The sequence below is a fragment of the Schistocerca cancellata genome, chromosome 5 (genome assembly GCF_023864275.1).
Source record: "Schistocerca cancellata isolate TAMUIC-IGC-003103 chromosome 5, iqSchCanc2.1, whole genome shotgun sequence".
Lineage (NCBI taxonomy): Eukaryota > Metazoa > Arthropoda > Insecta > Orthoptera > Acrididae > Schistocerca > Schistocerca cancellata.
The window spans coordinates 1,532,781-1,547,213 of NC_064630.1; the positions used below are offsets into that span (position 1 = coordinate 1,532,781).

General features: G+C 45.4%; 1 protein-coding gene across 2 annotated transcripts in view; it reads right to left on the reverse strand.

The window, feature by feature from the left end:
- LOC126188111 (cytochrome P450 9e2-like) overlaps window positions 1-14,433 on the reverse strand; it is a 68,974-nt gene that overhangs the window by 34,506 nt on the left and 20,035 nt on the right. For both annotated transcript variants that reach the window (XM_049929579.1, XM_049929578.1), the window contains 2 exons: window positions 10,170-10,378; window positions 9,889-10,081 (listed from right to left, as the gene is read on the reverse strand). In XM_049929579.1, coding sequence (XP_049785536.1) covers window positions 9,889-10,081; window positions 10,170-10,378 — 402 coding nt within the window. The remainder of the gene's footprint in view (window positions 1-9,888; window positions 10,082-10,169; window positions 10,379-14,433) is intronic.

Genomic DNA, 14,433 nt, shown 5'->3' on the forward strand with positions numbered 1-14,433 from the left:
AGACAAAAGGGCCATTGGATGCATTTGAACACATTGAGGTGTATTGGCCACAATTTTATTGTTCCAATACGCCTAACGCATTTCTACTCTAAGTAACAACATTAAGTATTTTCCTTTGAGAATGGCGTAGTGTCGAAATGCGGAAGACGTATTGAAATAACAAAAATACAGTCAGCTATTTCAAAATGTTGAAGTCCATACACCTCAGTGTGTGATCTGCCCTAAAGAGTCCCTGCTGTTATGCTTGTGGTCTATGTTCATACTGCACTACTGTACAAGTCCAAGAGAGATTTGTCCTTGCTTTTGTGCCTGTGGTCTTTGTTTCCCGTACCACTATACTGCACGGTGGGAGTCATTCACTATTGTACTGAATGCAAGCTGTGCGTGCATTTCATTTTTAAAATGTTGCTGTTGGCTATGGTGAACTGAACGCTTGCGGAATACGCCGTCATGATGCTATTGTACGGAGAATCTCGGCACAGTGGGGATGCTGCTCGTCAGTTGTATGTGGAACGTCTTGCCTAGCGCCACTCCCTATTTGCTACAGTGTACCATCGCGTTTCGGAGGGAATGCAGTCATCATCAGCAGAGCCGACTGTTCTCCTCGACTGAGGCAGCAGACACCGAATTTGAAGAGTCTGTACTCCGTGCAGTGGAAGAGAAAGCAACGACGAGTACCAGAAACATAGCGGGTGGTCTAATGTGGTTCACCAAATCGTCTGGAGTGTTCTGCATGAACAGCAGCTGCATCAGTACCACCGCCCCCCCCCCTCTCTCTCCCAGAAGGTACAGGTAATGCAGACAAGAGATTTTGCGCCATGAAGTCTCTTCTGCAGATGGTTCTTGCACCATGGTGTGGACGGTTCCGATTTCCCACGGCGGATCCTTTTCAAAGATGAAGCCAAGTTCAGCGGTCAAGATCTTTTCGGCTCCCACAACATTCGTGTGTCGGTTGATGGAAAAGCGTATGCTGCACGAACAAGGGATTTGAGGAGCGATACGGTTTGGAGATTTGGACAGGGAGCCATACCTTTTTCCACCACATCTCAGGGGTGCCTCGTACTTGGGACTACTGTACGGCGAACTGCATACTCTCTTGGAAAATGTTCCTCTGCATTGGCGTCAAAACACGTGGTTTCAGTACGATGGCACGCCATCTCATTTCTCACATGTGGCTCGAGATGTTCGAGATCACAACCTTAGGGTCGCATGAACTCCTGGATTTACGACAGCCCTATGGCATCCGAGGAAGATCAACTGGCTCGGTTGTTGCTGCGGCAGATGATGGAGGACCAAGGATTGGCGATCGTGTGTGCCGGAACATGTTACGGAGTTACCGTGTCTCTGCTGACGTTGGTGGCCGGCACATGTAACCCTACTTGTAAGTGAACCGAAACGAAATGCAGCAGCAGTCAGCGAGAAGAAGTGTGTTGTGGTGTTTTGTGTTTCGTAACCTTCTTGGCCCCCACTACAAGTCCTCGATGTAATGGGAGTTTAATTACAGCCTCTATGAAAATATCGCTTCCCTCCTGGTTTGTGTCATACATCTCTGCGGTAATGCAATAAAACTTCCCGAAGTAGTTACTCTGCAGAAGCAACGAGGACGAATATCTGTATCTGCCTGACATGATTTATGGAACCAAGGAAAAACTTGAGCAGGTCCGAAGGACTCTGCTTCTTACAAACTTCAGTCACGTTACTTTACTGGAGTTTCACTTCGCTTGGTTCTTACAAGAAAACGCGAACCAGTGGTGCCCACGAATACGTTCCAGAACTCGTTGAACGGAAGTCCAAACATTATGGGAATCAGGCAGCAGCAGTAATCTCCAACGTCTGGCTGCAATAGTGGGTGGTTCAGCCCTCCCTCAGAATAGTATGCACTCCTTATCTGCTAACGGGGAAGGGATCGGTTGGTAGGACATGTTCTGAGGCATCAAGGGATCACCAATTTAGTATTGGAGGGCAGCGTGGACGGTAAAAATCGTAGAGGGAGGCCAAGAGATGAATACACTAAACAGATTCAGAAGAATGTAGGCTGCAGTAGGTACTGGGAGATGAAGAAGCTTGCACAGGATAGAGTAGCATGGAGAGCTGCATCAAACCAGTCTCAGGACTGAAGACCACAACAACAACAACAACATCTGCTAACACAGTCGTAAAAGATAAAAATGTTATACAGGGCTATTACAAATGGTTGAAGCGATTTCATAAATTCACTGTAGCTCCATTCATTGACATATGGTCACGACACACTACAGATACGTAGAAAAACTCATGAAGTTTTGTTCGGCTGAAGCCGCACTTCAGGTTTCTGCCGCCAGAGCGCTCGAGAGCGCAGTGAGACAAAATGGTGACAGGAGCCGAGAAAGCGTATGTCGTGCTTGAAATGCACTCACATTAGTCAGTCATAACAGTGCAACGACACTTCAGGACGAAGTTCAACAAAGATCCACCAACTGCTAACTCCATTCGGTGATGGTATGCGCAGTTTAAAGCTTCTGGATGCCTCTGTAAGGGGAAATAAACGGGTCGGCCTGCAGTGAGCGAAGAAACGGTTGAACGCGTGCGGGCAAGTTTCACGCGTAGCCCGCGGAAGTCGACGAATAAAGCAACCAGGGAGCTAAATGTACCACAGCCGACGGTTTGGAAAATCTTACGGAAAAGGCTAAAGCAGAAGCCTTACCGTTTACAATTGCTACAAGCCCTGACACCCGATGACAAAGTCGAACGCTTTGAATTTTCGGCGCGGTTGCAACAGCTCACGGAAGAGGATGCGTTCAGTGCGAAACTTGTTTTCAGTGATGAAGCAACCTTTTTTCTTAATGGTGAAGTGAACAGACACAATGTGCGAATCTGGGCGGTAGAGAATCCTCACGCATTCGTGCAGCAAATTCGCAATTCACCAAAAGTTAACGTGTTTTGTGCAATCTCACGGTTTAAAGTTTACGGCCCCTTTTTCTTCTGCGAAAAAAACGTTACAGGACACGTGTATCTGGACATGCTGGAAAACTGGCTCATGCCACAATTGGAGACCGACAGCGCCGACTTCATCTTTCAACAGGATGGTGCTGCACCGCACTTCCATCATGATGTTCGGCATTTCTTAAACAGGAGATTGGAAAACCGATGGATCGGTCGTGGTGGAGATCCTGATCAGCAATTCATGTCATGGCCTCCACGCTCTCCCGACTTAACCCCATGCGATTTCTTTCTGTGGGGTTATGTGAAAGATTCAGTGTTTAAACCTCCTCTACCAAGAAACGTGCCAGAACTGCGAGCTCGCATCAACGATGCTTTCGGACTCATTGGTGGAGACACGCTGCGCCGAGTGTGGGAGGAACTTGATTATCGGCTTGATGTCTGCCGAATCACTAAAGGGGCACATATCGAACATTTGTGAATGCCTAAAAAAACTTTTTGAGTTTTTGTAGTGTGTGCGAAGCATTGTGAAAATATCTCAAATAATAAAGTTATTGTAGAGCTGTGAAATCGCTTCAGTCATTTGTAATAACCCTGTATATCTATGGAGATTGAAGCGACGAATGAAAATTTGCACAAAGCCCAGAATTCAAACCTGGTTCTCCCGCTCACAAGGCAGGTGCGCTGCACGGACTGCTGTAACACGCCTGCCTCCTCACGCTAAACTCCCATTCGCCCCTCAGCCTGCTTGGTATCCCCTTAAACTCGAACAGCACTGCAGAGCCTCTCCAACTGTATTGGAAACGCGCCTCAGCAACGATCGAAACGGGGGAGCCTGAGGCACGAATGGGACTTTGGACTGAGGACAAAGGCGTGCTGGGTTAGCCCGTGCAGCTGTCCAAAGCCACTGTGCCAGAATGGCGTAGTGGTTAGCGCATCTGCCTAGTGAGTAGAGCAAAAGACGCAGGTTCGAATTCTGCCCTCGGTGAAAATTTTCATTTCTGGTTTCAGCCTGCTTATAAGGATCATAGATGTCTGAGGCTTGAAAAGGTGGGTGGAATTATATAGTTTCATTTGAAAATATATGGTTCCTCTAATACTATTTTTGTTTTATAAAAATTGTTTACAACTTTCGTAAAGCTTTAGTCATTTGTATAGGGTGTGAACGTGTAAGCGTACTGTCATGTCGCTGGCTTAGTTGTGGAGTATCTTTGCGGGCAGCCGTGTCTGTAGTGAGTCGAGCGCGGGACACGGTACTGTTATGTTGTGTAGTGTGTAGTTCTGCATGCAAGAAGCATTGTTAGTATTCAGGTTGAAGTGTTGCTACAAGTGCTATTGTAGTAAAGTGATGACATATGGATATGGTTCAGAGGAAAGTGCGTCAAAAAGCAATTGAAAATGAGCAGTGGCGTTAATAACGTATTTATGTTTCCTCTCGTTGCGTGTCGCACAGCATCGATCATCCGCGCCGTGTTCGGTCTCCCAGAATGAACCGATGTGAATCAAAAACTTCAGTTACCATAAAAGAGTGCAGTCAAGTGCCAGTGTCGTGTAGCGAGCGTGAGGACGTGCGTTCGGTCATCGCGTTTCCGCATCATCAACAATCAGCCGCGCCGCGACGGTTACGCGCACGCTCGTACAAGTGAGAACTGAGAACTGAAAAAATTAACTCTACGAACAGTGTCATATCATTACTAGTGACAAGGAGGAGTATTACCAGATATCTGTATGTGTGACAAGCGTAAGAACTTTCGTTCGATCATTCGGCTTCCGCATCATCAACAATCACCCGCGTCGTGTCGGTTTCGCGTACGCTCGTGCGAATGATATTTTGGACTGTTGCTGTTAATCATCAAGATTGTTAATTGGGATAAACATTTACGATTTAGAGTGTTAACAGTGCAATCTGTGGTTTCCATATCGTCTCAGAATGTTGATGTTCATACCAGACATAGGACAGTGTTGTGTTTTACCGTTGAGTGGCTTCCCTAAACCCGCTTGCATATTTAGATAGATAATTTAAGGCAAGCCAGCAGCCAGCTGTGGAGCAGAACAGTAGGACCGCCGCGGGATTAGGTACGTGGTGTGGACAGGGCCCACGGTCGAAACGACAAACAGTTTAAAGATACCACCCCACCCATTCGTACTCCCGGGCGTGTTACAAACGGTATAAGCTGCCAAAAAAATCCTATTAGTAAAATGCAAGTAACTATTGATTTAAAACGTCCAGTAATATGTTTGTCCATTTCCTTTGGCTGTATCAGAAAAAAAGAAGCATTTTACCGCGGGATAATGTTTTTGTACCAGGAGACACTGGGCAGTGTGCGCGGGTTAGACGTGACATGCGTAAAAATTATGGACAGTAGGCTGGGAGAATTCATTAAACAAGATCTGAACAACATGGGATGCCTGCTCCACCCCCTCCCTCTACACCGGTGCGTATATGTAAGCAGTCGGTTCGTGTTATTTACCGCTGTTCGTAGTCACTATGGGCTGCGTGATTGAGTCATTGTAATACGCCAGTCTCCGGTCACCTACGCAGACGTTACTACAGCTTTGTTAAACGTTAGAATGGGAAGGGACTCTACTATCGCTGAACTACGCGATATTCATTTAATTTACGAGAAGGCAAAACGTGTTGACGGAGCAACTGTACGAATTTATCGAGAACGCTTCCCACAACTAAGACTTCCTGCACGAACGACATTTGTTCATGTTCATCAAAGAATTATATCACAGTTCTCTACTTCTACTCGATTATTTTGCTGTTCATTGGTAATAAAATATAGTAGCTATCTTTAACTTTTTACATTTAATTCTGTATGCGAAACATATTTTTTGTTCTGATGTGTTTCCGTTTTATTATTATTAATAAATCATGACAGAACACGACTTACGAGTACGTATTTAATTTGCAAAGGTTGAGAGATGCTGTCTCTTTCCCGCCCCGCGCCGCAGGCAGAGGCCCACAACATCAAGATTGTGCACTGGAAGCTGAGGAACAAATTCTGGTCCGCATCCACGAAACTCTTACTTAGAATACTGAGAGCACCAGCCGCCGGGTGCGTGCGTCGCACACTGTCGTTCGTCACACTTTGAGAGAGGAGGAGGCGTCTGCGGCCTCACCACATTCAACGCGTACAAACGTTGGAAGAGCAGTACTTCCCTCCAGCACGAGAACTGTAAGAGTGGTTTTTGTTTCAAAGTCCGCAGCATGATTTTGTAAGCAAAATACTCGTCACAGATGAAACGTGTTACCAGTCGCGACGGAATAACTGACTTCCATAACATGCACACGTAGAGTGTACACATTCCGCGCCAAGTAGTAGCAACAAATTTTCAGCGCTCCTTTTCCGTAAATGTGTGCGAGGCCGTATTGGATGATTACATTATTGGCCCTTATGTTTTACCTGCCCAGTTGACTGGTAACAGTTACCGAACCTCTATAAAGGAAATATTGCTACCAGTCTGATTAGATGTTCCGTTAGCCGTGCGTAATAATACCTGGTTCCTGCAACATGGTGCTACGAACATTTTTTAATAGACGATTTCCAGGACGACGAACAGAACGTTTTGAGCAACGTCGATCGCAAGCACGCCTTACTGATTTAAATCCGCTGGATTTTTACTTTTGAGGCCATATAAAGGAACTTGTTTGCGCTCAGCAGGTAATGTGGAAGAACTTACGCAAAAGTTTTTCGATGCTGCTAATACAAGAAAGGCAAACGTGGATGTGTGTGAACGAGTGCGACGAAACTGGGTTCCACATAATGAAGCGAATTTTGGGCATTTTGAACACTTATTGTAGTATGGGTGTAAGAGGAAACAAAGTAATGTGTGTTCGATTTTCGTTACGGTACCATTGTAATATAGCACTCCGTTTCAGGCCACGAGTGGCCTACCGGGACCATCCGACCGCCGTATCATCCTCGGTGAGGACGGTACTTTTTTGCAAAAAGAAAATAATCTGAATTCAATTTTCGTTATGTTAATGTTGTAACAAGAGGGCACAGTTCATTATATTTAATCACAACGAATTAAAACCCAAATGACTTTACACTGCTTGTTTCGGTAGCACTTGACCACCGCGACGCCTCGCGGTAAACGTCGAATCTTTGCGCTTCTGCGGATCGTCCGTTACCTTCCTCTGGCTCACCCATCGATGGCGGCAACACACAAACAAGGTCGTGCACTGTCAGTTGACACCGTAAACAGAAATGCGTGTGCTGTCACTTCTACAAATATCTGTCTTTTACGAATACAAAAATAGAGAACACAATACAACGTTATTGTATTAGACCTTTTTTGTCTAGCCCACTGAGATATGCCGTATGTATAATTTTGGCAGCCTTTACCGTTTACACTCTGCATATGGACATAAAATGTGTACGAGATATGAATGAAAGCGATGTAGACTAAATACGTTCTTTTTTGTATGACATATGTCATGACTAAAAAATTTCAGAAAATAGATTCGTTTTAATGTCTTAGATATGTCATCAACGGAACACATTTAAAGCATTTATTTGGAATGGACAGAAAACATAAACAGAATTATAGATCACTCCTCCTTTGAATGTAAAGATGTGGTACACTGATAAACATGAAAATCGCTACGTTCATCGTAGCCTCTTTCTAAAAAGAACTGTACCGCAGATACTTTTCACTCCACCGACAATAACGGGACCAAAATGGTGACCGTCCACACTGCTAGTAAGGCCCAAACAGATGCAGATGGAGAATGACATTTCTGCGTCTGAAGGCCGCTCGAAGCGTCAACAGGTATGAGGCCCCTTCATCGAGAGATCGCATAGAGCTTCGTAAAGGCCCTGCAGCCAGGACACTTAACATGTATATAGACAAAGGTGGCCGCAGTAACGTAAGTTGGAAGGCGCAGCAATCCGTCGATTGTATGTCCAACTCGACGAGCATCGTTCATAGCAGTTAACAGAGTCTGGTGCTTCTTACGGTCACAGAGGTGGTTCGTAGAGACTCTGAACCCCACTGCTTGCTGCTGCCCACCACTGCTGTGCAGCATTATAATGCACGCCTCCACACGTGCAGGTGCATTTATGAAGCTCAGAAAGAATTCCTTAAGGGCGTTTAATATCCAGAATTTATAAGTCGTTTGTTCCACTGTCAGTCTTGACTCGGGCCAGAACTATTCACCCATGTTGCTGGCTCAAGTGTACCTGAGGAGTGCGGTGTAAAACTGTGACATGGATTGTCTTATCGAATTGTCGCCAGCATCTCCGTTAACGGGCGGGGATGCTACTACTCACTGAATTTGTGCATTGCGATCTGTGTTTACGTTACACAATTTTACGACTATCAAGTTCTTTCCATTAATTATATTTTCCTTTGACGTGACACACGGTCATGAGTGGTAGCGTAGGTAGCTCCTAATGAATGTAACGTCTTCCACGCCCATTAGCGTGCTTGGTGAAAGGGATACCTCATGAAAATGGTTACTAATAAGAAGACGGGAAAATAATACACTACTGGCCATTAAAATTGCTGCACCACGAAGATGACGTGCTACAGACGCGAAATTTAACCGACAGGAAGAAGATGCTGTGACATGCAAATGATTAGCCTTTCAGAGCATTCACACAAGGTTGGCGCCGGTGACGACACCTACAACGTGCTGACATGACGAAAGTTTGCAACCGATTTCTCATAAACAAACAGCAGTTGACCGGCGTTGCCTGGTGAAACGTTGTTGTGATGCCTCGTGTAAGGAAAAGAAATGCGTACCATCACGTTTCCGACTTTGATAAAGGTCGGATTGTGGCCTAAACGATTGCGGTTTATCGTATCGCGACATTGCTGCTCGCATTGGTCGAGATCCAATGACTGTTAGCAGAATATGGAATCGGTGGGTTCAGGAGGGTAATACAGAACGCCGTGCTGCATCCTAACGGCCTCATATCACTAGCAGTCGAGATGACAGGCATCTTATCCGCATGGCTGTAACGGATCGTGCAGCCACGTCTCGATCCCAGAATCAACAGATGGGGACGTTTGCAAGACAACAACCATCTGCACGAACAGTTCGACGACGTCTTCAGCAGCATGGACTATCAGCTCGGAGACCATGGCTGCGGTTACCCTTGACGCTGCATCGCAGACAGGAGCGCCTGCGATGGTGTACTCAACGACGAAGCTGGGTGCACGAATGCCAAAACTTCATTTTTTCGGATGAATCCAGGTTCTGTTTACAGCACCATGATGGTTGCATCCGTGTTTGGCGACATCGCAGTGAACGCACATTGGAAGCGTGTATTCGTCATCGCCATACTGGCGTATCACCCGGCGTGATGGTTTGAGGTGCCATTGGTTACACGTCTCTGCCACCTCTTGTTCGCATTGACGGCACTTTGAACAGTGGACGTTACATTTCAGTTGTCCGTGGCTCTACCCTTCATTCGATCCCTGCGAAATCCTGTATTTCAGCAGGATAATGCACGATCGCATGTTGCAGGTCCTGTACGGGCCTTTCTGGGTACAGAAAATGTTCGATTGTTGCCCTGGCCAGCACATTCTCCAGATCTCTCACCAACTGAAAACGTCTGGTCAATCGTGGCCGAATAACTGGCTCGTCACAATACGCCAGTCACTACTCTTGATGAACTGTGGTACCGTGTTGAAGCTGCATGGGCAGCTGTACCTGTACACACCATCCAAGCTCTGTTTGACTCAATGCCCAGGCGTATCAAGGCCGTTATTACGGCCAGAGGTGGTTGTTCTGGGTACTGATTTCTCAGGATCTATGTACCCAAATTGCGCGAAAGTGTAATCACATGTCAGTTCTAGTTTAATATATTTGTCCAATGAATACCCGTTTATCATGTGCAATTCTTCTTGGTGTAGCAATTTTAATGGCCAGTAGTGTAGAATTAAACTACGGTCAGAATTTGTACACTGGCTTCTGGATAAGAGCGGCAAAGATCTTTGAACTGTATTTACATCTCTCTCTGGAGCCGGTGGTCCCGTCTTTCTTGCATTCCTCGGAAACCAGGTCTCCACGGCTTGCCTGCATCAGTAGATGGATCACATCGGGGCGAACAATTCCGTGCTTCTCTCGCGTACGAATAGTCTCGTACACCATGGATTTGAAGAACTCCATCGCCTTCCGGTCGAAGAATGATATGCCCAGCAGCTGAGATAGACATGGAAATTAGGACACGTTTCGAGAATGAAGGTAGCACACGACGATCAGGTAACACAGCTCAGTGTGGCGCACTCACCTGCATGAGCTTAGGGGCTGTCATGAAGCCGCCGGCGGCGAGCGCTCCGATGTTGGTGACGTCACGGCCCATGCGGTAGAAGGTGTTGTCCGGCTCTGACAGGGAGTCCACCTTCACACCGAATGCCGTAGTCGCAATGACGTCATTGGTAACACGGGTGAAAAAGTCCTTCATCTCCAAAGTCAGCAAATCCTTGTCGCCAGAAGAAGCTTAAAGAAAATACACAATACTGATCAACTTCTTGTTCTGTGGAAATTGACGGCCACATACCTCCTTCATTTCCCTTCATTCTTGGAGAGGACGTTGTGCAATTAAATCCAGTGTTCTGCTACATTTACGGAAATTATAATATGCGATTTTCGATTTATAGTAGTCCTCTGCCTGTCGAACTTTACTGGGCTATTACGAAGTGTCACCTTCCTTTATAACTTTAACCAACATTTCGCCGTTGGAGTCTCCTTCATAGGTTGGTTTCTCTCTTTCGTAGCTCTACACCGAAAGAACGTAGCCAATAAGTGAGGCAACTGTGAACGGAAAGTATTAGTGTACGCGATGAAGAGTTTCTGTTACTTTAAACACGATGTTTCGATGTACTCATTTCTTTATCTGGGCTGTTCATATTATTGTAATCGAAAACAAACCTTAAAGCTTGCATTCGCAAATTTAGGAACATGTATAAATTTTAAGTTTCATTTCTGTACTTCCGTCTCAAAATACTGCTCATCGTTTTCACGTTAGATGAAGAAATACCTTTCTTCTAAAAAGCAGCAAATCATTTTGTGAACGAATTATCCAGATCACTGCATGGTGACTTGTTGACTGACAATGGATGACGGAAACGACAAGTAAACTGCAAAACCGTCGCAGAAAACTGGATAGTATTATATAACGTCCTCTCGACGAATCAAAGAAGTTATGGTAAAATTAATTTTGAACAAAAACAGTGATTCATGCAGAATTCAAAACATGATTACTGCTAGATTACGGTTGGTAAAAACGTTTGTTTTCACTCCGACCGCAAAAGTTCGTTATGCTATTGTACTGTTTCACTTAGAATGTTGGTTTCTATTGAAAATATCACCATCAGGAAGAGAATTTTAATCATAAAAATAAGCACAAAATCAATTTCGCACTTCCCTTAACGACATGTAATCGCTTTAATGCCACTCTCGTAGAAGCGAGTAAGGGAGTCCTTTCATCCCTCTCATATTTAGTGTGAGCGGCCGCTTGCCACGTGCACGTAATTTGTCAGTGGTGCGTGTACATACAGGGTTATTACAAATGATTGAAGCGATTTCACAGCTCTACAATAACTTTATTATTTGAGATATTTTCACAATGCTTTGCACACACATACAAAAACTCAAAAAGTTTTTTAGGCATTCACAAATGTTCGATATGTGCCCCTTTAGTGATTCGGCAGACATCAAGCCGATAATCAAGTTCCTCCCACACTCGGCGCAGCATGTCCCCATCGATGAGTTCGAAAGCATCGTTGATGCGAGCTCGCAGTTCTGGCACGTTTCTTGGTAGAGGAGGTTTAAACACTGAATCTTTCACATAACCCCACAGAAAGAAATCGCATGGGGTTACGTCGGGAGAGCGTGGAGGCCATGGCATTAATTGCTGATCATGATCTCCACCAAGACTGATCCATCGGTTTTCCAATCTCCTGTTTAAGAAATGCCGAACATCATGATGGAAGTGTGGTGGAGCACCATCCTGTTGAAAGATGAAGTCGGCGCTGTCGGTCTCCAGTTGTGGCATGAGGCAATTTTCCAGCATGTCCAGATACACGTGTCCTGTAACGTTTTTTTCGCAAAAGAAAAAGGGGCCGTAAACTTTAAACTGTGAGATTGCACAAAACACGTTAACTTTTGGTGAATTGCGAATTTGCTGCACGAATGCGTGAGGATTCTCTACCGCCCAGATTCGTACATTGTGTCTGTTCACTTCACCATTAAGAAAAAATGTTGCTTCATCACTGAAAACAAGTTTCGCACTGAACGCATCCTCTTCCATGAGCTGTTGAAACCGCGCCGAAAATTCAAAGCGTTTGACTTTGTCATCGGGTGTCAGGGCTCGTAGCAATTGTAAACGGTAAGGCTTCTGCTTTAGCCTTTTCCGTAAGATTTTCCAAACCGTCGGCTGTGGTACGTTTAGCTCCTTGCTTGCTTTATTCGTCGACTTCCGCGGGCTACGCGAGAATCTTGCCCGCACGCGTTCAACCGTTTCTTCGCTCACTGCAGGCCGACCCGTTTATTTCCCCTTGCAGAGGCATCCAGAAGCTTTTAACTGCGCATACCATCGCCGAATGGAGTTAGCAGTTGGTGGATCTTTGTTGAACTGTGTCCTGAAGTGTCGTTGCACTGTTATGACTGACTGATGTGAGTGCATTTCAAGCACGACATACGCTTTCTCGGCTCCTGTCGCCATTTTGTCTCACTGCGCTCTCGAGCGCTCTGGCGGCAGAAACGTGAAGTGCGGCTTCAGCCAAACAAAACTTTATGAGTTTTTCTACGTATCTGTAGTGTGTCGTGACCATATGTCAATGAATGGAGCTACAGTGAATTTATGAAATCGCTTCAATCATTTGTAATAGCCCTGTACATACATACACACGAGTGTAGCAGTCCACCGTTATTGTTGAGAAAAAAATTAAGACGCCAAATGCAGAGTTATCGTGTTAAATTGTCTCTTTTTTAAGCTTGATAGAGGAATACTTTTTTTTCAAAAATGTTCTGTGTTAGAAGAAAAATCTGTGTGGGTTATTAGATTATGATAACTTCAAAGTTTGTTATCTTATGAAACAATAATTCAAACCTAAAAGTGGATTACATTTTATGCAAAAGTATGCAGTGTCACTTCGTCTGTCAAGGTTTGCACATACAATGTACTTCTCTGGGCGGTCATGTTCTTTGATGCTGCACGGATTATCGGTCGGGCACACAGTTTTAATATGCCAGGAAGTTTCATTTGGCCATGCTGTCTCTATAGCTGCAGTCCATAATTGCGAAAGTACTGACAGTGCAGGATTTTGTACGCGAACTGACCTCTTGATTATGTTCCACAAATGCTCTATGGAAATCGTGTCGGGCTATCTGTGTGGCCAAATCGTTCACTCGAACTGTCCAGAATTTTCTTCGAGCCAGTCGCGAACGATTGTGGCCCGATGATATGGAGCCATTGCCATGGGAACATGAAATGCATTAATGGCTGCAAATTTTCTCCAAGTAGCAGAACGCAGACGTTTCAGACCCAGTCCATTCTGTGTAAACACAGCCCACACCATTATGGAACCACCACCAGCTCGCACAGCGCCTTGTTGACAACTTGTGGCTCCGTGGTGTCTGCTCCACACTCGAGCCATACCGTCAGCTCTTACCGAATGAAATCGAGACTCATCTGACCTAGACCACGATTTTCCGGTCGTCTAGGGTCCAACCGGTACGGTTACGAGCCCACGAGGGGCGCTGCACGCGATGCGGTTTCTGTTACCAGAGGCACTCGCGCCGGTCGTCTGCTGCCACAGCCCCTTAACGGGACGTCTCACCACACTGTCCTTACGGATACGTCCATAGTACGTCCCACAGTGATTCCTGCGGTTATGTCATTCATTGTTGCTTGTCTGTTAGCACTGACATCTCTACGCACAAGTCGCTAGTCTCGGTCGTGGTGAGAGGTACGCACGAAATGTTGTATTCTTGGCACACTCTTGACATTGTATGTCTCGTAACATTGAATTCCCTGACATGGAATGTCCACTGTGTGTAGCTCCACTACCATTCCGCATTCAGAGTCTGTTATTTCGTCGTGCGACCATAATCACGTCGGAAACATCGTCACATTATTCTCTCGAGTCCAAAAGACAGCTGCGCCAACGTTCTGCCGTGCACACCCTGCGTACGCGACACTACCGCCCTCTGTACATATGCCAATCGCTGTCTCATGACTTATACCACCTCGGCGTTGTTTCGAAATACAGCATCTAAAACGTTAGAACCATGTTCTGGTTGACGCTCTGTTGCATCTACCGCAAGACTGACTGATCTTTCGGATTTAACACGACAAATAACTGAATACAGAATTTTGTTCATGAAAGACACACACTACAGACAATGCTATTTATATATGTGTAACAACATGGCTACATTACGAGATCCAGATCGGAGGTGACATAAAATAAAGACTCGCCAGACACAGAAGCCACCTCAGAAAATTTACAGCATCAGAAAATTCACAAAACATTTTTTTTTCTACAGAC